This window comes from Diachasmimorpha longicaudata, chromosome 5 (genome assembly GCF_034640455.1).
Source record: "Diachasmimorpha longicaudata isolate KC_UGA_2023 chromosome 5, iyDiaLong2, whole genome shotgun sequence".
Taxonomy (NCBI): Eukaryota; Metazoa; Arthropoda; class Insecta; order Hymenoptera; family Braconidae; genus Diachasmimorpha; species Diachasmimorpha longicaudata.
This window is the reverse complement of record NC_087229.1, coordinates 3,110,986-3,136,205: the sequence shown is the minus strand read 5'-3', so window position 1 is coordinate 3,136,205 and position 25,220 is coordinate 3,110,986. Positions and strand designations below refer to the sequence as shown.

At 39.0% G+C, this 25,220-nt stretch overlaps 4 protein-coding genes across 7 annotated transcripts; 2 read left to right on the top strand and 2 right to left on the bottom strand.

Annotated features, from left to right (window-relative positions):
• The first annotated feature begins 225 nt into the window (after positions 1–225).
• LOC135163129 (26S proteasome non-ATPase regulatory subunit 7) lies at positions 226–2,182 on the top strand. The gene is made up of 5 exons (XM_064122345.1): positions 226–463; positions 596–688; positions 779–957; positions 1,220–1,423; positions 1,645–2,182. Exons 1-5 carry the CDS (start codon positions 289–291, stop codon positions 1,951–1,953), a joined length of 960 nt encoding a protein of 319 aa, XP_063978415.1. The 5' UTR covers positions 226–288; the 3' UTR covers positions 1,954–2,182.
• Positions 1,723–11,379, bottom strand: LOC135163116 (protein artichoke). Of its 4 annotated transcripts, none has more exons than XM_064122318.1 (7): positions 11,275–11,379; positions 9,070–9,364; positions 7,020–8,897; positions 6,194–6,518; positions 5,839–6,105; positions 4,621–4,978; positions 1,723–4,361 (listed from the first exon to the last, which is right to left on the bottom strand). In XM_064122318.1, the coding sequence occupies exons 2-7, from the start codon at positions 9,219–9,221 to the stop codon at positions 2,791–2,793; spliced, it is 4,551 nt and encodes a 1,516-aa protein (XP_063978388.1). In that variant the 5' UTR covers positions 9,222–9,364; positions 11,275–11,379; the 3' UTR covers positions 1,723–2,790. The 4 variants fall into 4 exon arrangements, with proteins under 4 accessions (XP_063978388.1, XP_063978385.1, XP_063978386.1 ...); XM_064122315.1 differs by having other exon boundaries at positions 9,070–10,347; positions 11,275–11,364; XM_064122316.1 differs by lacking the exon at positions 11,275–11,379 and adding an exon at positions 9,595–10,926.
• A 178-nt stretch (positions 11,380–11,557) lies between these two features.
• LOC135163126 (L-threonine 3-dehydrogenase, mitochondrial) lies at positions 11,558–14,412 on the top strand. The gene is made up of 5 exons (XM_064122341.1): positions 11,558–11,691; positions 12,152–12,415; positions 12,825–13,085; positions 13,513–13,779; positions 14,193–14,412. Exons 1-5 carry the CDS (start codon positions 11,562–11,564, stop codon positions 14,354–14,356), a joined length of 1,086 nt encoding a protein of 361 aa, XP_063978411.1. The 5' UTR covers positions 11,558–11,561; the 3' UTR covers positions 14,357–14,412.
• Positions 14,413–14,644: 232 nt separating this feature from the next.
• On the bottom strand, positions 14,645–25,146 carry LOC135163127 (tribbles homolog 2-like). Its single transcript, XM_064122342.1, has 4 exons — positions 24,763–25,146; positions 21,460–22,260; positions 20,057–20,358; positions 14,645–16,338 (listed from the first exon to the last, which is right to left on the bottom strand). Exons 2-4 carry the CDS (start codon positions 21,754–21,756, stop codon positions 15,870–15,872), a joined length of 1,068 nt encoding a protein of 355 aa, XP_063978412.1. The 5' UTR covers positions 21,757–22,260; positions 24,763–25,146; the 3' UTR covers positions 14,645–15,869.
• Between the last annotated feature and the right edge of the window lie 74 nt (positions 25,147–25,220).

Genomic DNA, 25,220 nt, shown 5'->3' with positions numbered 1-25,220 from the left:
GAATTGTTCAATAAGTTGTTTGTGCTAATTATTGGTTAGTGGCAAATGTAACACACAAAGGCAGACATTATAGGGGAGATAGCTCATGCTTATGCAGCGCATTCAACCGCAAAATTTCGTAGTGGTGGCGTATGAACTAGACTGATGAACCTGCCTGTCGGTAAGGCATGATATTTACCAACTAATAAGAGACGAATGTTCACCGAGTATGAACTTGTGGCGTTGGCAACATTGCATGCTTGACATTCAAGCCGTAAGTGTCGAGGAAGGAATCGTGAATTAACAAAAATGCCGAGTCAAGAGGTTGTTACAACAAAAGTTGTGGTCCACCCGCTGGTTTTACTTAGCGTTGTGGATCACTTTAATCGTATGGGGAAAATTGGCAATCAAAAACGTGTCGTTGGAGTTTTGCTCGGCTGCTGGAGGGCCAAGGGAGTTCTTGATGTGTCAAACAGTTTTGCAGGTTAGAATGCTTTTCTTCTCATTAAACATTACTTGGATTAAATTAAATGATTCATATTGCATCGTGTCGTTTAAGACGTCGAAATATAAATGACGAGAAAGATTATAACATTTATTTTCTACACATTCCTAGTTCCTTTCGATGAGGATGACAAAGACAAATCAGTGTGGTTCCTTGACCATGATTATCTGGAAAACATGTTTGGGATGTTCAAAAAAGTCAACGGTAATTATTTATATTGTATTTTATGTCCTTTGTTTTTATTGTCGCCTTCATAATTCAATTAATTAATTTTTTTTCACTTACTGCATTCAGCTAGGGAAAAGGTTGTTGGATGGTACCACACTGGCCCCAAACTTCACCAGAATGACGTAGCGATCAATGAATTAATCAGAAGATACTGTCCCAATTCCGTCCTGGTCATCATCGATGCCAAACCAAAGGATCTAGGTCTTCCAACTGAGGCATATCAGGCAGTGGAAGAAGTTCATGATGTAATTATGACAATTGTCAACGCCTATGGATAATTATAATGAAAGAATTCACGTTTGAAGTAGAAGTAGTTTAATTATAATAATTTTTGCAGCTTCAGAAATTGCTTAAGAAGTTTCGATTGATAAGTCTCCCTAAATATATTTTGTATTAGATATTTATAGACTGGTGGGGAAAGTAATTTTGAAAATAGTCAATTCGGCAGTTTCAATATTGAAATGAGCTCAAGTTCATGGGGTTTCATAAGTTTATTTTTATTCGTAGGATGGCTCACCAACCTCCAAAACGTTTGAGCACATCCCAAGCGAAATCGGAGCTGAAGAAGCTGAAGAGGTGGGTGTTGAACACTTACTAAGAGACATCAAAGATACGACAGTTGGAACCCTCAGTCAGAGGATCACAAATCAATTACTGGGACTTAAGGGACTCCATGCTCAAATTAGAGAAATAAAGGACTACCTTATTCAGGTGAGTGAAAATTACAATGCAAGCTGATGTTCACAAGCTCAGAATAAATCTCGTATTGGATGTCCCTCTAGACATTTTGCAATGTTCATATAAAGCATTTTTTCATTTACTCGTCTTATCTGCTTCTCCCTGTATATTTAATTGCCATTACGGGGGCTTAAAATATGTGATGATTGATACAGCTTTAATGATAAACTTTTTACCCCCATTGTTTATAACAGGTTGGCAATGGAAAACTTCCAATAAATCACCAAATCGTATATCAACTCCAAGACATATTCAACCTTCTCCCTGACATGTCTCAGCACACCTTCGTAGACTCTCTCTATGTAAAAACAAACGATCAAATGCTCGTTGTTTACCTGGCAGCACTCGTGAGGTCAATCATTGCTTTGCACAACTTGATCAACAACAAACTGACGAACCGTGATGCTGAGAAAAAAGAAACCGATAAGAAAGAGACGAAAAAAGAGGAAAAGAAGGAAGACAAGGAGGAGAAGAAAGATGAGAAGGAGAAGAAGACAAAGTGATCTCAGCAATTTCAAGCGAGGGAGAGAAAACTCTAAGGGAAAGATGTTAATAAGACTATTTCATCCAATCTGTTGAGTGAACTGGACAGTAAAAACCACTTTTTGGATCTGTACAGACATTAACTTCATTTTTTACTACACAGAAAACGATCTAAACTGTACATTTCCGAATGTTCTTCGATTAATTAAAAAAATGAATAACACAATCAATAAAAATAACTTCTACTTATTTTCTGCATTATGAAATACTTCGGCTCTAGCGCTATTTTTTTTGTATTTAGCCTCTTATTAGGTTTTTTTCTTCAATGAAGAAAATTTAACGCCAGGTATTGTATTTTTTAAGCGTATACTCTATTCTCAGAGTAGAAATTGCATCAATTAATTGTTCAAGTAATTACAATTCTGAGAAAAATAATAAAATTCATATTACAGATTATTTATTAGTAATCTATAGTCGGTTTCTGACCTTTTTGGCGAATCTGTTGAAATATTTCTGTAAATATTTATTCATTCAATGAGAACTTATTGGTGAAAGCCTTTGAAGACATTTTTAATGCTTAAAAATTGCAGAGAAATTCTGTGGGATTGCTTTGGCCTCATTCGTCCCGGAGGGATAAAATGTAATAACTCAATTGTTCACATCTCTTTGATCATACAATGATATGCAGGGACGAATCTTGATAATCTGCAACGATTTTTCAGGATTGCTCACTTCCAAAATGAATTCCCACATACTGAAATTCCTGACAAAATTGACGTCAGTTTTAGCCATTAAAAATATTTTATTCACAATTTCCAATCATCCACTACCTCCTGTCATCACTCTTGAATTAAAGATCACATGAAAATTCCCACAAACACAAAAAATCCCCCCACAATAGCAACTGGAGCGCATGTACGATCTCCATTACTTCCACTGTCAACCACCCCTACGAACGGTTCTAAATTGCTGTCGTTGTAATTCTGGAAATACCAATTAAAAGGATCCTCGGCTCCACGAGCACTGTCTTTCACGGTCTCCCATTCCCCTTCCTCTCGTTCGATCTCCAGATCGCCCTTTGGGAAAGTCTCATCCGATTTATTTTTCCCAAACTGACTCTGGTTCACCAAATGTGGTGAAGCCACTTTCTCAATTGTTGACCTTCCCGAGGTCCTTGCAATGGTCTGAGCAGGTGATCCTACCTGCCCCCCGGGTACCAGAAAGGCAGACAAAGCTGAGGCTTCCATACCCTTGCTGCTCTGCTCCAGGACCTGCTCTCTCTCATTAACAATCGGAACAATCTCCTCATCGGAATGTTCAGTCGTTACGTAAATCACGGGATCCTCTGGTCTCATTGGAGAGGTTTCCTCCGGCTTAATCAGAGAAGTGTGGTCCTCCACGTCGAGGAAATTATTTTTATTGCGGGTTGCGTAGAGGCCCTCGGTCGCCACAATATTCATAAGACTTTCTGAGGTGTCAGTGGCTTGTGGAGTCGTCCAAACAATTTTACCAGCCAATTTTCCTTCCACAAGTGTTGACCCCTCTGAATCTACGTCCAGCTTCTCACCGTTGTAGACTTCAGTGGAGATTAGGATCGATTTATTGGAGGAGTCCTTCGGCAAATCGGGGGGAATGGTGAAGTTCATGGGAATCGTTGAACTGGGGATTTTTATCACTTCCAGGACACTTGAGGATGCTGGCGAATCTGAAGTTGTTCTCAATGTTGTGGTCTTTTCACGACTGGCTTTATGAAATCTAGAACTAGGTGATGAAGTTGTTGAAGATGGTGATGTTGGTTCCACGGGTCTTGGCACCTTTTTTCTTCCTGGAGGATGAAGCACTCGAGTTACTGTAGCAGTTCTGTTCACACTCTTCATCGTTTCGTTCTTCATATCCCTCACTTTTGAGTGTTCCAAAGTAAGTCTGGGGTCTAGGATCGGCACAAATCCTCCTTCCGGACGGGGAAGAGGGTAAAATCCTCCCTTTTGTATTTCTGGTTCTGATGGTGGGAACGTTCGGTATCTTCCTCGAGAGGGACGTCCGTCCTCTTTCCTCTGGGACTTTTTGCTGGTGTTTCCCCAAAGGTTGAAGCTTAGGTTCGGCAGGGGAACCCCGAAGAAAGTGAAGCCTGAGCTGCTTGGGGACGGAGGGATTGGTGGAGTTTTCTTCTTTGCGGGAGTTGACTTGATGTGATTGGAAGCGCTGGAAGGGCGACTAAAAGAGACTGGGGCGGCCTGCGCATGGGTAGTGAGAGTGTTGGGAGAGGAGGTAGATGATTTGGTGATGTCCTCGCTGGTCGCTTGATCTGTGATATTGTCCAGTGGATAATTTGGATAGTCATCGTACATGTAGTCTTCTGGGGTGTGGGAAAATTTTGATGGATTGTGCAGGTTCATCCAATGGGGCGATGGGGGACTCTCTCCGAAGGCTGAAACATGGAGTGGTTTTTATGTTAAGATATTGTTCAAATTGGGCTTCCACCAAGACTAAATTATCATTATCATTATTATTAAAAGGGTAAAAAGCGATTGTCCTATTTCACTCAGGTTTTGGGACGGTTCATATCGGAAATGTAATCTTTTTCCAATTCTTTCTGTTTTGATTCCTTGTTTAATCTCTAATAATCTTAAACTTGGTAAAAATAAAAATTCTCAATTCCTCAATAAATTGGTTGAATGTTGACTTACGAGAAGAACCGGCAGTTTGATCGATCATTTCTGCCTCACATCCAGGATGCACAACGTCCACTTGCTTCCTCGAGAGACAATCTTGTCGGCTCAGGCGCATTTCTCTGAATAGACTGCCATCAGCACACTTGGGGCCCTCTGAGGAACCCTGCTGGAGCCACCCTCGGAGCCAGATCATTCCACAAGAACAGGCCAGTGGATTTCCATCGATATCTAATACTGCTATATTTGATCTCAATCGCTTAAATGCACTCTCAGGAACAGACGTCATTCGATTTTTTCTCATGCTGAGCACTCTTAGACGTGACATGTTGTCAAAGGGAACGCCTTGAATGCCGCAGATGCGATTTTGGTCCATCTATGTTATTCATGAATTAAATTAATGCGTTAATGATTTATTCATTAGAATGTCAATCTTTAATTGGAAGTTTTAATAGTGTTTTTTGATGGTCTGATGATTTTATTAGTCATTTCGACCGGAAGGATTTACTCTGCGTGCGTCAATTGCTGTACAGAGTGATTATGGCAACAAATATTCATATGAATGCGCCCTTGACGTTTCGCTCGAGATTTAAACTCATACACATCGAAAACGCTTTTTTCGGCTGATTGCCGATTTATAGCATTCTCTATTTATCATCATCACCCAGCCATAAATATCGTTTGTTTATTATGGTAAAGTTGTTCAAGTTGACATCCGGCATTGCGTTGGAGTCGGGGAATTCCCTATCTAATTATAATAACTCGTCGATTGACTTTTCCTTGTTATTTTTGGAATTTGGTGGGGTGGAGGATTGGTTAATTTGATTAATCGGTCCTTTACATTACTTACTCGTTAGTTTCCATAAAATAGTAGATAACGCTCACTTTAATTTTCAAGAATAAACGAAGTGAGTTTAAATTACAATAATGGACTCATAAACATGAATAATTAGTTCAAACTTTCAATGACTAGATTCAGAGTACAAACATTAGTATGTAATTGCTTAAATTTTAGTACTAATTGGTCAATCTCTTTCTTCATTCTCTTCACTATATCCCTCATGAAATCATGTAATTTTTACACGACATAAAATGAAATGATTATTTTCCATAATTAACACCGCGCATCGAAATAATTGCAGCTAGCATAACGAGAGAACAAGTCCCTTCACCAGGGGCGAAAGTTTCACTCTTCTCCTGTGAAAGTAATTTCGCCATTTGCTATATTTCTCTCACCTTCAATTCAACAAGCCATTCCAGGGCTGCCAGACTGTCCGTTGATATCCTGGTGAGCCGATTTTCACTGATATCGAGAACCTCCAAGGAACGTAGGGAAGATAACCCAGCGTGCTCCAGACTGGGCAGCAAGTTGTGACTCAAATTCAGGAATAGAATATGGGGAACGTTGATGAAAGCATTGCTCGCTATTTCTTGAATTCGATTTTCCTGGAGCTCAGCTGTTTGGAGGAGAGGTAGGTCTGTAAATGCTCCACTGGGGATCATCTAAACGTCATGATTAAAAAATGAATGATGAAGCAATATTTGTAATTCCACTTAAACTTTTAATTTTGTAAAGTGGAACGAAGCTCACCTGAATGCGATTCTTTCCCAATCGAATAGCCTGCAGTTCCGGCAAATTCCTCACCGCATTCCTTTCGATAATCCTCAAATCATTGCTCTCAAGATCAATAAAGCTCAATCTAGGCAGTCGATTAAATGCACCCTCCCTCAGCTCCTTGATTTTATTCCTCACGAGCCTCAACTCAAGTAGAGAGTTCAAACTGCTCAGCGTTTCGGGCGACAGGATATTGAGCTTATTGAAGCTCAAATCCAACACCTCGAGGGCAGCGAGACCGTGCAACGAACCAGGCAATTCGGTCAGTGTGTTGTGCGATGCGTAAAGTTCCCTCAGGTCCCTGCATTTAAATAGGCTCATGAGCACATGTCTACCTCCCTCTAGATTAGAATCTCATAAAAACAATGAGAAAATTTCAAGGTGAATTCGACTTCACGAAATAACGCGAAGAAAACAAAATTGGGTGGACGTTGAGTCAACAATTTACAGGCACATTATTCCATTCAACTTTCTAACCCACGCCAATTTGGGTTACGTAATTTTAAGAGTATCTTTGAGAGAAACTTTGGTTTGGTGGAATTAGACAGAAATGAAAATCCAAATTGAAAAATAAGATTGCAAGGTTTTATGATAAATGGATAGAATCTTATGCGAAATATTAACTATTGTCTTTTTTAATAAGTTGACCTGGTAAAAAACAAGACTGAAAAATGAAAATTTTCCCATAATTTTCCTACAATAACAAAAAAACTGGCAAACCCTTGACACATTTAATAAAAGATAAGTGCAAACTCTATTTTCCTGAAAGTGATTAAGTTTCACACACGTGAACTCCACTCACCTCGTGCTGGAAAACGCAGAGTGTGGGATCTGTGCCAGATTATTCCTTCCAAGATCCAGCCTCTGTAACTGGACATTTTCCGCAAAGACATCTGCCCTAATCACCTCAAGCCTATTCCCCCTAAGATTAAGATCCATAAGGGATCTCAGAGGCTTGAGGCTCCTGCCATGAAGGGATATCAGCCTATTATACCTCAAGTCCAGCTGTTCAAGTCTCATAAGCCCATCGAAGGTACCCTCCTCCAGTATTCTCAAGGAGTTATACCCCAGATGAAGTTTCTTCAGACTGGGCAGCTCGCTCAGAGTCCCCGGAAGGATCCTGTCGATGCCATTGGCACTCAGATCGAGTGACCGAAGTGCAGGAAGTGCCAGATCCTGACCCTCGATCATAGGCAGCATGATGATTCTGTTCATGGCGAGATGAAGATGCTCAATATTCTTCGGGAGTCCTGGAACCACCTCCAGCAATCTGTTCCATCCAACGTCCACCTCATAAAGCGCCGTCAAATGACCCAGGGTCATCGGATGAATCACAGAAATGGCGTTCCTCGAGAGATTCAAGTGCTCAAGGGACGGAGTATTGATGAACGAATCAGGCTCGACAAGAGTGATACCATTCCCACTCAAGTCAAGTCTTCTCAAGTTCGGCAGATTTGCAAGCAACATTGGCTCGACATGTCTGAAGTAATTCTCAGAGAGATCCAGCCCCTTCAGTCCCGGAAGATTCCAAAAAGGAGCTTCCAATAAATTAGTGAGTGAATTATTTCTCAACCGGAGTTCTCTGAGTGCTGGCATTGCCGAGAACGTTTCCCTCTGGAGGAAACTCAGCTTATTGTGATCAAGATGAAGTCTTTCTAGTGTGGGATGTCCCCTTAACGCCCCAAAAGGTATCTCCTGAAGCTGATTGTGGGAGGCATCTAGAAGTTTCAGTCTAGGAAGCGCTCCCAGGATTGATCTCAGCTCGTCCACGTGATTCAAATGATTATTAATGATGCTCAGTTCTTCTAGACCACTTCCGCTTCTTTGAATGAAAAATTCTGGGTGAATTCTGTTGACGAGGTTGTCACTGAGGTCTAGAACTCGGAGCTGGGGAAGCATCTGGAAGGCTCCAGCAGATATTTCTGTAATGAGGTTCTTCGAGAGACTGAGGCGACTCAGAGAGGGAAGATCTGTAAAGGATTCTTCCTGGAGACGCGAGATTCTATTGCCATCCAGGCGAATCGTGGAGAGACGCGGTAGATCAGTCACTGCTCGACCGAGAATCGAGGCTTCTGGAAGGTTATTTCCCACGAGGGAAATCTCATTGAGCTCGGGAAGGTCAACGAAGGCTCGAGGATGAATCCAGGTGACTCCGGAATCCGTGATGTTGATGAGAGAGAGCTTTTGCAGTGATCTGAAGAGACCTGCCTCCAGTCTGACCAACTTTGAACTGCCGAAGACATGAAGCTGTTCCAGGTTCGGTAATTCTCGGAAATTAACAGGGGAAAGCTCGGTGAGTGCTCGAGAGTTGAGCAGGAGATAGCGCAGCTTTGACAGGCCTGAGAAACGGGGAAGGCGCTTCATGGATCTACTTTGGAGAGTGATTGCTTCAAGACCTTGGAGATTGTCCAAACTGTCGATGGGAAGGGAGCGCAGGTCTGGCTCGACGAGAAAGAGCTCGAGGAGGGAGTCGTGCAGGCCTTCCAGCCAGCCGGAAGACACGCGCTCTAGGTGATTGTTTCGTAACATTAGACGCAGGACTCGGAGGGATGTGAAGACTTTACCAGGTAAGCTGGGGAGGTTGTTATTCTCGAGAATCAACTCGTCGATGGGACGGGATATATAGCGACTCACGGAGTTCAGTCCTTCTAGGACTTTTGGAAGTTCGCTATGACTGCACCTGTTTAGGGGATGGAAAAATGATGGATTGCCAATTGTTCCAACGACTTCAGTAATGGAGAACTCGTGTAAATTTTTTAAATTGAATCAGGGAAGTTAAGAGATGGCACCGCAATTTTTCCGGAATTACGGAAAAAACAAATAATTTATAGTGAATATTTGTCTTAACTTACCAAATTTGATACTCCATATCCCTTGTAGAGCACCTGCAGGGCGCGATTTTCTCCTGTTCGGGGCAGCCATAATCCTCTTGTGCCCCAGTGACTCCAATGAGTATAAGGAGACATGCCAGGAGCAGATCTCCACCCTCCGGTGGTTTACCCATAACGCATCTGGCCAGTTTCAACTGGGCCTCATGACCTGCCTTATGACAGCAAGGATTCAAAAACCCCTAAACCCCTCCCAGGCAAAATATGCCAGCATCAGCTGAATTTATAATTATCAGGAGATAGACTAGAAGATCATAATCTGAAAAATGCCAGTAATATTGCAACATCATAAAACGAATTAAAAAATACCGCACTCGACTTCGCAATCTCCATTTATCTGTAATTACTACTCTGGAATATCAGAGGCCCCTGATTGCAAAAATATTAGAAATATAAAAATTAGGAGTTGACAAATACCCAAGGGCGTCACGGATACGGATTTAACACGTACCCACGTCACGGTTGGAGATGAAAAAAAATTGTTTCTACCGTAAGAAGAGCCAAAGACCGCTAGGACAATCACAAGTCCGTAATAATTGGGGGCTTGAATCAAGGGAAAATGATATTCAATTTCTTGACACCATTTTACAAACTGTAGAATGACCAAATCATGACTGGAAGTAGAACTGATTCACAACAATGGCCACATCCTGCCGATCATCTTTGTCAGTATTTGAAGCACCAGAAGATCACAAAGATGGGCTAGAAGGGAAAGGATATTCAGCACAACGCTAGTGAAAGTGATTTCAACTTCCTGCATAATTTTTATCCCCTACAACTCTTCTACACTAGTTTCAATCGTTTCGTTATGCAACTAAGGTCATTACACCCCTTTTTAATACAATGCAAATTCTGGGGAATAATATTTCGCCATCGGGGTCATACACTCAGCCTCTGTCAATTAGCAAGAACAATTGCGTTTGGATGATGGGCAGGAGACCGTAAAGATTCACTTTCAAGTTCTGAACAAAATCCAAGTCTTTGACTCAATTGCAAGCAATTCTTCATGTTCTTCCTATCCTCTAATTTTTTTGTTTTTCCTCATTTACCTGATCCAATAATTAGGAAGAATCGACACACGAGATCACTTATTCATCAATTTATCACTGACCGACAACAAAGTGTTTATGACAATGATCAACAATTTTGTGTTAATTTGGGTTTGAGAAGGTCGTTGTTATGGTATTTGTGATTGAGGAGAATATAGACGACCAACATGTCACTTCGTAACACTGCTACAGACTGAAAGGACAATTTTTTGTTTTGAACTGATGTACTTGTTACGGACACGCACTAAGTACACTGGAAGAAGTGTCCAGTGTAGGTGGTACCATTGCCATGTGGGGGAAAACGTAAACTCCACGTTGGGGGAAGAATAGGACGGAATGAAGAGTAACAAGAAGATACGGCTGAAGAATCCTTGCACGATGAAGTTAATGTGGGAGAAAGAGGAAGAAATTTTGAGGGAGACGCAGAGCAATATTGCAAAGTGTCCAGTGAGCGTGAAGACACGCTTCCAGGAAATATTTTCCTTTCTCTGGGACTTCACTTGTGACAATTGTCTCGCTCGTTAAAATTCCGGGGAATTTTCACTAATCAATGGCGCTCTGGGGTTTGATTACGCGGGATGATGATCGATAACGAGTGGAGGATGAATTTAATTTGTTGCTGAAGAAATTTCCCAGGGGGAAGAGACAATGATGACCCCTAACGAGCTTATGCGATTTTTAGTAATTACTTTGTTCAATTTAAATGGTTTTTTAAATTTAGTCTCTACTGCCAACACTCCATAAATTCTATGTTCTACGAAAATTTCAATAAGGAAATCAACCAAAATATCGGCATAAACCGGTTTGAACTGAAGGATGATTTTTTGGAGATCGTACGATGTTGCCTGCACCAATGAGATGTTGCTGTGCTGCCAGGCCCTCGGAAGATCCCACCTTTAGCATAGAAAAACCGGTATGCCTTTGATTACTGTGACATCATAGTTAAATAATTCTGAACAAGGACATGGACTCGTAAACAACCGGTAGGATAATTACCAATTGCATTCATATGTTATTAATGACAGTGTATTTATCATGAAACACGTTTTCGTTTACCCTAGTATATCGTATGTAAACATTGAATCGCCCTTAAATAAATAAACTAAATAAATTTGGATACCCTAAATTTGTAGTGAACCTTGAGAATTATAACTTGACGAAAAAATGCATTATATTTTTAAATACAAAAGACCACGAATGAGTAGACTAGACTCTCTCACCTCAGTGAGCCACTAGATCTGCCTCTGCCTTCCCCCTAGAACTGGTTTTCAAAATTACTAAGATCATTCCATCATTATAACTGACCGATCTCCAGTACTTTACGATCGGTGAAGACGGAAACAAGTCGATCCAGTGCAGTGTCCGATTTTATTTGTTGAAGAAAGCGTTCCACTCCGTTGGACAGAAATGATTGGACGATTGAGTTTGAGGGTAAAACCCAAGTTTGTCTCAAGTTTCGTCAAGAATTTCAGTTCTTCAGAGGTGGTGAATAAAAATCAATATGGAGGGTCGAAGCCCCCCAGGATTCTCATCACAGGTAATTTAAATAATTTAAATTATTTGCTTTAAAAAACTATCTGGACTGTGACCGCCAGGAAATATTTATTCTAGACTTTCTGGTATAATAAATTGAAAAAACTGGGGTTGTTTTTTCAACTCGATTGATTCCGATTGAAGTTTTATTCAAGAGAACCTGAGAATGTTTGGGTAGTCAATTCATAAACACTAAAATAGTTCGCAGTGTATTTTCTCGCTATATTTTTGGGACTGGAGGCTCGATAATTTTTCAATATTTTATATCGTGCTACTGTTTATATTGAGTTGTATCAGAAAAAGCTGTCGAAAAATATATGAAGTATCCCACAATAAAATGCTTCAGCCAACAGTTATCACCCTCGAGGAAATTGATATTGTTTATGTTGAAAATTCCATAATTGAATGACAGTATTTCTTGACAGTTAAATGCTCAACTGGTCTCTGGATTCTCATTATTTCAGGTGGTCTTGGGCAATTGGGTACCGAATGTGCAAAGCTCATGCGTAGAAATTACGGAGAAGAAAATGTAATTCTGTCGGATATAATAAAACCGAGTGATGAGAGTCTGGCAAACGGTCCTTTTATTTTCGCTGACATTCTAGACTTCAAAGGACTTCAAAAAATCGTAGTAAATCATAGGATCGATTGGTTAATCCACTTTAGTGCTCTTCTGAGTGCAGTGGGAGAACAAAATGTGCCCCTGGCCATTCGAGTTAATATTGAAGGTATAGTATAGACATAATTATTACTATCCTAAACTACTCATCATTTAGTAAATACTTGATTTTAGAGTGAATTTTATAGGATTATTCACAGAAAAATTACTAAACAAAGTTGAATTTTAACTATTCATTGGGCTCTGAGAATGAGCAACGCATAAGTAATATATCGTAAAAACTAGAAGGCTCAGAATTTCCAGAGAAAAAAAAAGATTCTTAATTTTCCTAAATTACATTTTTTTCACTTAGATAGTAGTTTAGTAGAAAGTCAGGGTGAAAGTACAAAAGAAGATAATCTCAAGCGCGTTCGAGTGAACACGTGTGACGGACACTTGTTCCCATGTATTTTTGTTACTTCAAATTAAGAAAAACAAATTGAACAAACAGGAGAAACTGATGTAATTAAATCACGCAGGAATGCACAACGTTATGGAGTTGGCGAAGCAGTACAATCTAAGGATTTTTGTCCCCTCGACTATTGGGGCATTCGGTCCTGACTCCCCGAGGAATCCAACTCCGAATGTTACTGTGCAGAGACCAAGGACCATTTATGGTGTTAGCAAAGTGCATGCTGAATTGCTTGGAGAATATTATCATCATAGATTTGGACTTGATTTTCGTTGCTTGAGATTCCCTGGAGTTATCAGCAGTGATCCACCGGGTGGTGGTACTACAGGTATTTTTGTATCGTTCAGCTAAATGTTATAAGCAATGAGAATGGATTTTACTGGATTTGACTATTTGCTCTACCAAAATTTAATTTAAATTCTCATTCCATTCCAAAACTGGTATCATCCCGGTATTCAATATGTTTGGGCTTGTCCACGAAACAAATGATGAAAGCAGTTTATATCGAATTAAACATGGTAAAATAATTAGAGCAAAGTACAGTTATCAAATTACCTCTCGACAAAATTGTGTAACAAGGTAATTGATTCCCCCGTTCAAGGACAGTACACTGGAAATTTCATATGAAATTGCCGTGAGATTATCCGCACTTTGCTCCGCGATCCGCGAAGAAAAATATTAGAGAACTGTTTGTTTTCTGGAATTTCTGTAGTTTCCATTCTGAAGATATTTTATTACTTGGTTTTCTTTTCTAGATTACGCGGTTGCGGTATTTCACGAGGGTTTGATGCACAAGAGGTATGAGTGTTATCTAGAGCCACAGACGAGATTGCCTATGATGTACATCGAGGACTGTCTCAATGCCCTATTACAATTTTTAAATACACCCAATGAACAGTTGAGAAGGAGGGTTTATAACGTCACGGCGATGAGTTTCACCCCTGAAGAACTTTTTAGCGAACTTCAGAAACACATCCCCGAGGTGAAGATATCGTACAGACCAGACAGTCGACAATTGATCGGTGAGTAATTGAGTATTGAGTAATAGAATGATACTACAATGAGAGAAGAAAGCATTTTTTTTCTGATTAAGATATTTATAACGTTCTCAGGGAGAATTCGAAAGAGAAAAGAAAATGATATCTTTTTGTCAATAGATTCTTGGAAATATTTCAAAGCGACCTTTAAAATTTGCGATAGTCTTGGGCAATAGTACCAGTGTAAATAATTTTTAAAATTTCCATTGAGGTATAAATTTGAAGGGGATCATAGTAATTTCGGGATTTTTCCTGTAATGCCGACTCGTCGATAATGTAGAGAGAATGATAGAATTATCAATATCATTCTGATACTTGCAATTTATAATCAAATCGTTGTGACTTTAAATCGGACCATGAGTTACATCAATTTATTAATTTATCAAATTTCGTTGCAGCTGAATCGTGGCCCCAAGTATTCGATGACTCCGAAGCCCGTAGGGATTGGGGATGGGAGCACAAGTATGATCTACCCAAATTGGTCGCCACAATGGTCCAAGATGTTAGTGAAAATTTTATACCCAAGTTTCAGAGACATAAACAGATCAACAGCTATGTTTAACTTGATAACATATTTTCCTCTATCCAAGTGTTTCAAGTGAATAAAAAATAATTCCAAGGAAATTATGATATGAGTAATTAATGCACACTCCCTATTAACACCTCAAGATATGAATTGAATATTTTTTATGGGCCAACTCAGTGAATTCACTCAATAACTGATAGAAAGTTCAATAGACCTTTTCATTCATTGTGAATCCGCAAAATTGTTTCAAATTTTTGCATAAAATTAGTATAAAAATAGGAAGAAGGTAAAAAATTGACATTAATATAATAAAAAAATCGTCCGTATATTTCACGTAATTATTTATTATCTATCTACGTATTTACATCACTTGTTTATCTGTTCTATAACCATATCACTCAATAGGGCTGAGAGCAGCTCTACCCTTTCGACAAGTTGTGTCGTAAATTTGGTAATTGTCACTTTTGGAATTTTTCAACTCAATTGAAAAAATTTACACCTAATCAGTATCATTCAAATATAAATATTCTCTCAAGCGTTCCTTGTCCGCCAATAAATAATAGAACATGCCTACAAAACGGTCAATGATTTGCTCCGTAGTATTAAAAAACATTGTATTCTTTTACAACTAAAGAACAAAGATAATTCATCTTTAATTAGAACGGAAATGTTGCCTTTAAATAAGGCATAACGTTGAATCGTGATTTGCAAACATTTTTCGTGAAATAAAAAAACGATTATTAAATTTAAAAACAGGTTTCATGACTACTCCTTGCTGTTACCATCATCTTTAAATTCATTATCAGGGTAGAGCTTCTCCAATAAACTCAAAATATACACATTCCTCTCAAACCAAGTAAAATCCATTCCATTTTTAAAAGTCTGTCTGCACACGTACAATGAGGAAGTTACCTCTTTTTCGACTGCCAGACAAACTCACAAAAAAAAGTTCTCCATGCTTCGAAAGCCTGAGAAAGTCTCAGTTACACATTCTATAATTTAAAGAAAAAAGCGTCTTCAGTATATTCAGTTGTTGCAACTACTATTACCAGACTCTCAATCTGGAATGCGCCCTGGCATTCGCCCAGGAACGTTAGGAAGGTTCTTAAATAGTGGGGCTGACAGTTGGGCGTGAATGCACTAGTTTAATCTATTCAATAAATTTAAAAAAGAAATACCCAAACGCGTACACAATTATCCTCATTTATGCCTTCAAATTTTCTCCGCAATTCCCAGTTATTCACCTTTTCAAGATTATCTAGGATGAAGTGGTGAGACGAATGAAATCTAAAATAGGATTTGAAAGAGTTTATCAAATATTTTAAATTAAAAAATGGCAATTTGTCAATCACCTTCAACGACTTCAGCCTAAAAACCCTTTGAAAAGTCTATTCATTAATTTTTAACTCAATTATTGAAGTTCACCAATTGCGGAGCTTTCCTCGATCATCAAATAACTTCCTCTTAGAAAAAATATAAATACATAAACAGTGATTCTCAGTTTCATGCGCAGAGTTTGGAATAAACGAAGGAAATAAAGCATTTTAATTCACGGAAATTCAGTCTTGAGAATGCTTGGTCGTTGTGGATCGGGAACTTGTTGATCATGATTATTAGATCTTCCCCCCATGTGTGATGTATTAACCAGTGGTTTAGTAATCCAGGGATGCCGGCGAATGTCTTCGATCTCAGGACGCTCAGAGGGATCTCTCCTTAATAAAACACGAATGAGGCACTTAGCCCGTGCACTCAGCCCATCTGGCACAGCAAATTGTCCCCTCGATATTTTGGCAAAGAGAGATGCATGCTCAGCATCATTGAATGGATATCTACCAACTAGCATCGTATACAGAAGTACACCGAGAGACCAAATGTCAGCTGCTTTGCCAGAGTATGCTCTCCCTGATCGTAGTACCTCTGGCGCAACGTACGCTGGACATCCACGACGATCAGTCAATTTATCGTCGTCCTCATCGACTAGCACAGCGTCCTCGAGACTCTCCAACCGTAAACGAGTCCTGGAATCAATTATTGAGAAATAAAATATTAGTGGATGGTTCGGTAATAGTGAGAATCTCATCGTTTTTAGTTTAGAAAGAAAGCTCAATTATCTATTTCCTTATCTACATTATAAGGTAAATCGTGAAACAAGTAATACGATTCCGATTGTATTTTTTTAGGGATGCTGTGTGTATGTGTAAACTCATGTCATTTAATTTCGCTACAAGTACTCGCTCATGAATTAATGAATTTGGCATTTGTTGATCCCTGTCAATCGCTATTAATTAAAATTTTATTCATCGAGTACGGATTTCCGATTATTTCCGCAAATCGTTTCCGAAAATAGATTCTTTCATAGTTCATAGTGTTTGCTTCAGTGCCATTAAGTCGACGGCAACCAGCCACGAAAGTAACCAATGATTACGAAAGGTACATGGAAGTTGATTTTTATGATTGTCCAAAATTCCGAATTGTTAATGAGTCTCTCTGATAGTGGGATTCCTGATAGTTTTCCCACGTGTCATGTTTCAAATTCATTCAAGTATATATCACTGAAATTATTCTACTAGCATTATATTAAAACATGTCATGGAAAAACAGAATCGTAAAAAGATACTCGTTTACGTAGAAAAAAGAATAATGCAAACAATACTGATAAAATTCAATGAAACAGCTGTGAAAATTATTTCACAGAAAATCGGTACAAATTTATTTAAATGACATGAACCACGTAAATGAGAATAAATGGATGTCCACTATCTGTCAAGAAAAAGTCTGCGACATTCGATAAAATCGATAGAGCATTTGAAGCAAATGTGTTCAAGACTACGTCCGCAAAACTTTAGTATCAACTCACTCAATACATTCAGTCTAGTCCTTGGAATAGCAAAAACCATATCTTTGTTGAGGATATGAATATCTGATTGATGATTGATGTCTCAATAAAATGCCAAGAAACCATATTTTGTACTCAACTGAACTTCACTCAAGCGAAGTCCCCATTTTTCTACGTAAATAGCAATAGCTCCATAACTAAACTGAATACATATGCTAACTCGAAACAGTTTTACCACTTCACTATTAAGTTTAATTTTAGATGAACATAAACGAGTATTTCAAGGAGGAAAATTAAGAAAGAATGTTGTAACAAAATTTGGCAAGATGTCTCAAGCGATTGAGACACTATAACCAACCGTTAACCATTGGTAACCCCCCCTCCCTTCCCCCTGGGTAACGTAAACATGAGTTAAGACAGCAGTTGCGTTTGGAAAGCATTGCCACTGTATTTCGCCTGCTTTTAAAACACCTACGATATGCGGCACGCGGAAGTACCAAGGTGGTACGTAATACTGTTTCATCAAGTGCAGAAAATCTCTCTTCGATTACCAAACGTAATTCAATAACAAATATCATAAAGTTACAAACGTTTCCCCATTTCACCTAATCAATTCTGTAAGGCGATGGTGAAACGAGATGATTTATTGGAAAATTCCAAACAATCTAACTACTGACTATTAAGAACATCCAAGTACCTTTCAGAACTTGATATAGACTACAGTAAAGATCGAGTATTTTCAGTCATCGGGTTTGTCACTTGAATTGCGTCAGAAAAAGTTCAAAAACAATATGAATATTTAGCGTCATCCAAGATCCATTTTATAAACAAATATTGAAAGTTGCTTGAACATTCGGAAAACGTATTTTTTCGGCATGAAATTGATTGCCGATAAATATCTAAATATGAAGGAATTCGTTGGCATACCGAAGATAAAACTGTAATGCTGGAGAAATTAACGGAATAATTAAATATTCTAAACACCTGTTTTTAGAAAATATCATGAATAACAAACAAGAAGCTCTAACTTCTCTTTGTAGCGTTACAATCGCCGAAACAATCTCTCATAATTCTCCAAATACACCAACCACGAATGAAACTTGTGTGAATAACTGAAATACTCTCCGAAACAAATACGATATTCCTCCTAAAGTCATTTTCGCCAATTCCCATACCAATCTCTTTCATCGATTGAGCCAAGCAAATTTCCCCGGAAACAATTACTTAAATTCCGCTATTAGATTGTCATTCACGAATCACCCACAAACTTCATTACCATTATTCGAGCCTCTACCAGTGAAGCAAGTAGACCAGCTTTCTTCGCAAAACTTTCACTCTATCCATTCGAATCTTGGAGTTCAAGAACCTCTTGTGAAAAGTAAAAGATAGTAAAATCGTCAGAGTGAAAGAATTCTAGCGCATGTCCCTGTTCCCTGGGATCAACATACGATTGCAAAATCATCTTCGAGCCGATGACCGGACGATTCTCAGAGAGAGTGCCCCCTCCCCCCTCCCTCCGTTCACCACCCCGCACCATTGAATGTATCATACGAAGGTGAGGCCATTTCAAACGTCGACCTTAAGAAATCTCTTATAAATAATTCCCACCGTTATTTTTTTTCTTCGAATGGATCAGCTCAGATATTTTTTTTTTCGGTTCTTAACGAGATACAGAAGGAGAGATGGGTAAAAGTGAAGCATATGTGTCTTGCTAAATCCGGTGTGAGTTCGATGCCCTGTAGCATCCCAGAGTAAAAGGTAATGTAAGATAGAAGGGAGGGGAACAGAACGGAGAAGGCGAAGTTATAAAAGCGATAAAGCGTAAACCCCATGCAACTGACTGAGTATAAGGAAAGGTACATGGCAGCCCTCAGGCTACTACCGTGTGCATAAGGTGAATGACGAGAGGGTGTTGGGAGGGGGCCTGCCAGTGGTAAAACTTCAACCACACGTTTCTTAATTATATATACGATCCCCTGGGGTTTCAAAATCCACTGAGTCGATGAACCAATATGCTTTTCTCAACTTGCAACACGTGCTCTCCGGTCTCTACCCCACCTCTCTGACGATTACACTTTACATTTGCCCCGTTTACTCCCACTCATTTCATTATCTTTTCATTTTTTTTTCTTCTCTTACTTGTCTGCCTTTTTTTTTCTCTTTCATTTAACGTTTCATTCGCCTTGTTTCTTGTCTTCGTGCATGTCTGAGTTGTTGCTTGGGGCTTGGTGCCCCGCAGGAATGCAAAAGATGTGATTGGGCAATGGGATAGGGCACGGTATAAGCTGGGGTTTATCATTTCTGATTTTTTTTTTTTATGAGGGGATTGTGGGAGGCAAGTGGTGGTGAGGTGGCTTCGGTGGAAGGGGAATTTCATTTTTTTCCGATGGCTCGGTAATGAGGAATTCTGTGAGGAAATATCAGACCTTTTTACTGCAAATTTGCTTGTCCGCCAGAAACAACTTATGACTTATTCCCCTTGGGATCCCTAATTTTCAAGACAGATGTTGAAAGTGGGAAATTCTTGTTTCTTTTTTTTTTCGTCTTTCGTCATCCCCGAAAGTGGATAATCATCGTTGAATGCTTCATTTTCTATCTTTCTCCCACAATTACTCATTACTTATGCGACAATAATTTGTTAATGTCCCTTTTAACCTTTTAGTTATTGAAAATCCTATTATTATCATCATATTCTACGAAATTTGAAATCGTCCAGAAAATAACAGCGTCTAGAAATTGGATGATTTGGAGACCCTACATTTCAACCTTTCAAAATGTAAACCGGAACTATTTTTAACATTGGAGATCTATGAATTAATTGTAATCCCCAATCAATTCGAACTTGAGCGTATTATTAGAACGAATTAAAAAAAATAATGGCACAAGAGATTTTAACATACCTTGCTTCATCAGCAAATACAAATTTCCTCAGTTTGAGATCCCTGAGAACAACGCCATTCTCGTGGCACTTGGCAACAGCTTTAGCGGCCTGACGAAAGAGCCGCCTTGCCTCAGGCTCCCTGAGTCTCCTTCGTGCCCTCACATAAGCATGAAGATCACCGTGATGTCCTTCAAGGAGAAGATATCTCTTCCCCCCTGGTGCATCAATGACCCCAGCTACTCCACTGGCTGCCCCAGTCCCCTCGAGCCTCAAATGGGCCTTCAACAATGCCTCACCACCTCTATCACTCGATATAAGTGCCTGAAATTGTACAAACGAGGTTTTGAAAAGGAAAAGAAGAGAAAGAAAAATGATCATTGCGAATGAAAAATTGCCAAATCCCTTTCAACTGTGTCAAGGTTTCATTGAAAATGATGCATTCATTAAATTTAAAATACTTATTTCTTGCCATATTTCAAATCAACTTGAAATTTATTAACAACGAGTTGACTTTGATTTTCAATTATTCAATGATGGTAATGATAATGAATGATGTTGTCAGGCCACGATGGGAACGGATCTGCTTGCGAAAGCTCCGGTATTGTGTGTACACGTAATCGTCAATTAAATTAAAACGCCCCTGGCTGTGACTCGACGATTATGAATAAAGCGGGTGGTATTTGTGGAGAAGGGGAAGGGTGGGAGGGGTATTAAAAAACGGAATAACTGAGTCCTTGTATTTGTTCGCATACACGCTGATGTAACGCAGTATTGTATAACGTCAGGTTTAAATTGTCAAGATTTGCATGAAATAAGTGTCAGAGGACTGTTGTCAACTATTTCTCGGGTATAAAATGAAAATTATATTTCAATCGTTATTGGAAAAATAGGAGAGCAAGATTATTAGAACTGTTTCATCTGTACTTTCACATTCTCGTCAATTATCGACAACAGCGAATTCGGTGGGATATTCTATTGAAATTCTAGAAAATGATTAATTTTTGAGTCTCTGATCCTCTGATTCTACTAAAGTCACTAGGTATCGATTTTTCTTCATGGACACTCTTGGAATGTAGCAGAAAAATGAGTAATAAAATTCCCCAATAATTTTTAACGAAAACAACGGGCGTTCAAGATAATTGTGTGATATTGCACATTGATTATTCAGCAGTGATGTAAATGTTTTTGTTAAGCCAGCAATTCTCGTAAATGATTAATTTCCGAGTTAAATATCGACCTTTAATATAGTGCAGCCAATTCTCAGTGGCCTTTCCATCTGCTGATGAATTTTTATGAAATAAGTTATTGACGACATAATTACGAAACATTGAACATCCTCCATTCAATAATGAAGCAACGATATTGATCAATAGTGAAATAATCTCGTGGATAAACAATAAAACAATTCCCTCTTGAATTTACCTTAGCCACTAATTGTTGTCCAGTTTGAACATCAACACATCGATAGAGTGCACTGCCCTCAGCCGGTCCAACGAGTAAAAATCTATCCCCAAGTAAAGTAGGACCAGCATTGTCAGTTGGTATTGCCTCACAGCTTGGAAATACAACAGGTGTTACCGTTGTTGTTGCTGTAGTTGTTTCATCACAATGCCCCTGTATGACATCCTGATTTTGGCCATTGTGGTAGACCAGAAATTTGCCATTATGGCCACGTGTCACTTGAAGATGCAACGGATGCTGATGATTGGCTAATCTCATATTGCAATTGATGAAGAAATAAACTGATCTTTCAGGCACTGGTTAACACCTTCACTGATCAATAGCACTTGATTATTTTTTTTATCCTTATGATATTTTTGTAATAAACTTCACTTGGTCTCCTGACCTTGGAACACTTCGCTGGCGTTTTAAGTCTTTGTTTATGGGTTTATTTCAATTTAATCTACCCATTCTACGATGATTCACTTATGTTTAACCCTCTATACGTGGTAAACACCCCAAGGAGCATTTGAATTATCTTGTTTATTGGAAACAGGTAACTCGAGTAGCTATTAGATTCCTCCTTCCGTTATCACTTTATACGTATGTTAAATAATTTATATCGATGAACCATGAAACTGATTTTGAATTGTATGTCTGTCGATGAATTGGGACAATTGAGCTGTTTGCTGGAAGTACTGCAACCTCTCGTGTCCCTGGACGGAATGGTAACTTGAACGGTGTTGTGTCGCCGCAAGTCACCCTGATGATTAGATTATTTCTCTGGAAAATACACACAAGAGAGAAAATATAATTAGCAATTAGTAATCGACAGAGGTATAAATGTGCAATCCTTAATGACTGATAATTCCATATACGTGCATAATGTGAAAATACGAACTAGGGGAATCCAGGCCACCGCATCATTACGATTCGATAACGATAAAGGAATAATAGTAAAGTGCGTGATGTGGTAAGTGGAGATAAGACTGAAATGACTGTTGGGCTGGATTATCAATACCTTCGGGGTGAGTCGATTCAGGAGCATTTGTCGAGTCACCTTTACTCGATGACAAGGAGATTGCGTTAAATTATTCAACGACTGGATCTTTTCGAAATCGAAATTCATTTTTTTCTCATTCTTTCATCATGGACTTGAGAATGAGTGATTTTAGGAGGAAATGTCAAGAGACCTTTCTGTACAAAATTTCGGTTTGCTAGACAAAAGGTCTCTTGATGTTTTCCTATCAAAAAAATTAATGATTTCATATTCATGACAGTAAGAGCTAACAATGTTTCAGGGGAAGTACAAAGACGCTTTCATGAAGTTAGAAGGACCAAGTATTTGAATAACACTTGATTAATTATATCGAGAGACTGATAATTGTCCAGGACAAACTATATTGAATGAAAAAAACTTTCATCAAGAGATTTTGTAATTGTCCTAAAAACGAGGACAAAATATTGATGTCAAGCAATCGATTTCTCAAAACAATTAATGTTGATTAAGACGTTCAATAGTCTTCAGCCTCAATTGTCAATTATTCTAATACAAATTATTTGGATAATTATGTAGCTCTGTGGTCAACCAGACAAAGGCCTCTGAACCTTCTTTAATTTCAGAGGATATTTCGAGATTAATAGCGAAATTTCTGCCGACCTTTTCTGTATCTGATTTTTGTTCTACAATCAAGGTCTTGCGTAATTTCGAAGATATTGACTAGAAAATCATGAAAAACTAGAATTGGCTCAACTCTCCTAATCACTTACCCGCTAAATTTGAAATTGGAATGTTTAAACTGAGGCTTAAGACAATAATTTAAAAAATTACAGGAATATCCACAATTGACAACTTCGTAATTCATTAATAATTCTAATTTACAGACATGTCTGTCCCTGATATCCAGTTACTCCGCCCTTCATTTCCAAAATAATCTCAGTCCAACTATATTTAAATGACAAAATAACCGTAAACGACAACTATAACTTTACTATCCCTCCAACCGTAAATTCTCAACTGAAAGAATTGAACCTGTGATTCAGCCTGCTATGATTCCATATACAATCCACTAGTACAGAAACAGAATTGAATATAAACCGATGGAGTTCCAGTGTTTCAACATCCGTCTCCACATTGCGCAATTACAACCGGAGGTAAAGCAGTGGGGAGAATAGTGACTCGTTAAGGTCAGGGGTACCTTCCACTCAAGTATCACCCGATTCCCGATGGTACTAAATCCCCATCGATGTACATTTCTCACTCAAATATCCCGATAACCCGATACACCCTGAAAAATCCAACATCTAAAGTTCCACTACAGATTCGAATTTCGCGTGTTCCGTTATAATTCTACGAATACGCAAGCGTCAAGTCCCCCACTCCCGCCTTAGAGGGTTACACCGGATGCACCAAAATTGCGCGAAATATCGCCAGAAGGTGGCTGTTCCCATCATTCCGACATCAAGCCTTTTTTTACCCACAAAAAAGTCAATAAAACACTGAGCACGTCATCTTCTAATGTCTCGCTCGATCCACCAAATAAACCAGAGAAAAAAAAAATGAGGAAAATATTCCAGCGGTGGATCAGGTTTCAATAACCTTGAATCAATACCGCGTCAGGATTAATGCCTCTGGTCCATGTGGCGAAATTGAATGAACGATAATTTACCTATTCGGTATTTAATTATCGAAATGATATCAATGGCTCGTCCCCTCCACCACTCATTCAGCCCCCACTGCCTGATTCATTCTGTATCAATATCACTCATCGTGTCGTCAGTGTTGTGACGAAATTGGGCGAGTAAAGCACGATATAACGTCGATGTGAGAGGAAGTGTGGGGCAAATGGGCATGACGAAATAACTAAACTCCACACGTATAATGATTTCGTTTGATCGTATACGTTTGCTCCGAGTCGAGGGATTGCTGGCCAGATATCCTTCGCTAAGGTCAAAATGGCCGTTGGCTTAGTCCAGAGTGCGAATCACGTTTTTATGGGTCTTTATCGATGGTTGGAGGAAGATTCACAGGTTTAATACTAATGAAATAATTAGCATATCATTAACACTTGACGATCGTTATTCATGGCTTGTCAACTGGGTTTTTTGAGCAGGAGTTATTTCTTCGGAATTAGTTTGGCGAATTTTGGAGGAAATCATTGGAGGTGTTGATTCGTAAACATCCAGATATCGTTAACAAGGAATCACTTCGAGCACTTTGCACTTTAATCATAATTTTTGCCGGTTTTGTTTGGTAAGATTGATAATGAGGAGCTGGAGATTTACCTGTTGTTTATTTTATATTCCTCGTCGCCGTTCGTTTCTGAACGAATCCAATTGATAGCATTTAACACTTCCCTCGTCCGTTGATTATTCCGATTGGATTATTTCGAAAAAAAAACTTGGAATTAATCACTCAGTTAGTGAATAACTGTTGTCACCGTTAATTCAGTCGGAGTGTTGAAATTCTTCGTTGATTTTTTTATTTGATGATTATTTTATTGTCGAGCGGGTTTGTGGAAAATTTAGTTTTTTTATTGATTTTTCTGGTAATGAGAAAAATTAATTCCGCGTTACAGGAACGGTCCAAATGGACTTGGGCCGGCCTCCGCTCAGAAACGATGGCGACAACAAGAGGTGAAGGTACAGAAAACGACTTTACGCGCCATTGTGCAACTGACGACTGAGGGGATTTTGTCGAGTCGAGTGCGGTTTACGAGGGAGCTCGGGGAACCCTGATGGGG

What these genes read in the sequence shown, in the direction of transcription:
- LOC135163129 (XM_064122345.1), top strand. Translation starts at nt 289, where the DNA reads ATGCCGAGTCAAGAGGTTGTTACAACAAAAGTTGTGGTCCACCCGCTG. An exon ending in GATGTTCAAAAAAGTCAACG is followed by an intron (nt 689 to 778) that starts GTAATTATTTAT and finishes TACTGCATTCAG; the next exon opens with CTAGGGAAAAGGTTGTTGGA. An exon ending in CAGTGGAAGAAGTTCATGAT is followed by an intron (nt 958 to 1,219) that starts GTAATTATGACA and finishes TTTTATTCGTAG; the next exon opens with GATGGCTCACCAACCTCCAA.
- LOC135163116 (XM_064122318.1), bottom strand. Translation starts at nt 9,221, where the DNA reads ATGGGTAAACCACCGGAGGGTGGAGATCTGCTCCTGGCATGTCTCCTT. An exon ending in TCTGCGTTTTCCAGCACGAG is followed by an intron (nt 6,519 to 7,019) that starts GTGAGTGGAGTT and finishes ATTTAAATGCAG; the next exon opens with GGACCTGAGGGAACTTTACG. An exon ending in AATGGCTTGTTGAATTGAAG is followed by an intron (nt 4,979 to 5,838) that starts GTGAGAGAAATA and finishes TGAATAACATAG; the next exon opens with ATGGACCAAAATCGCATCTG.
- LOC135163126 (XM_064122341.1), top strand. Translation starts at nt 11,562, where the DNA reads ATGATTGGACGATTGAGTTTGAGGGTAAAACCCAAGTTTGTCTCAAGT. An exon ending in CATTCGAGTTAATATTGAAG is followed by an intron (nt 12,416 to 12,824) that starts GTATAGTATAGA and finishes TAAATCACGCAG; the next exon opens with GAATGCACAACGTTATGGAG. An exon ending in AGACAGTCGACAATTGATCG is followed by an intron (nt 13,780 to 14,192) that starts GTGAGTAATTGA and finishes ATTTCGTTGCAG; the next exon opens with CTGAATCGTGGCCCCAAGTA.
- LOC135163127 (XM_064122342.1), bottom strand. Translation starts at nt 21,756, where the DNA reads ATGAGATTAGCCAATCATCAGCATCCGTTGCATCTTCAAGTGACACGT. An exon ending in GACAACAATTAGTGGCTAAG is followed by an intron (nt 20,359 to 21,459) that starts GTAAATTCAAGA and finishes GTACAATTTCAG; the next exon opens with GCACTTATATCGAGTGATAG. An exon ending in GTATTTGCTGATGAAGCAAG is followed by an intron (nt 16,339 to 20,056) that starts GTATGTTAAAAT and finishes AATTGATTCCAG; the next exon opens with GACTCGTTTACGGTTGGAGA.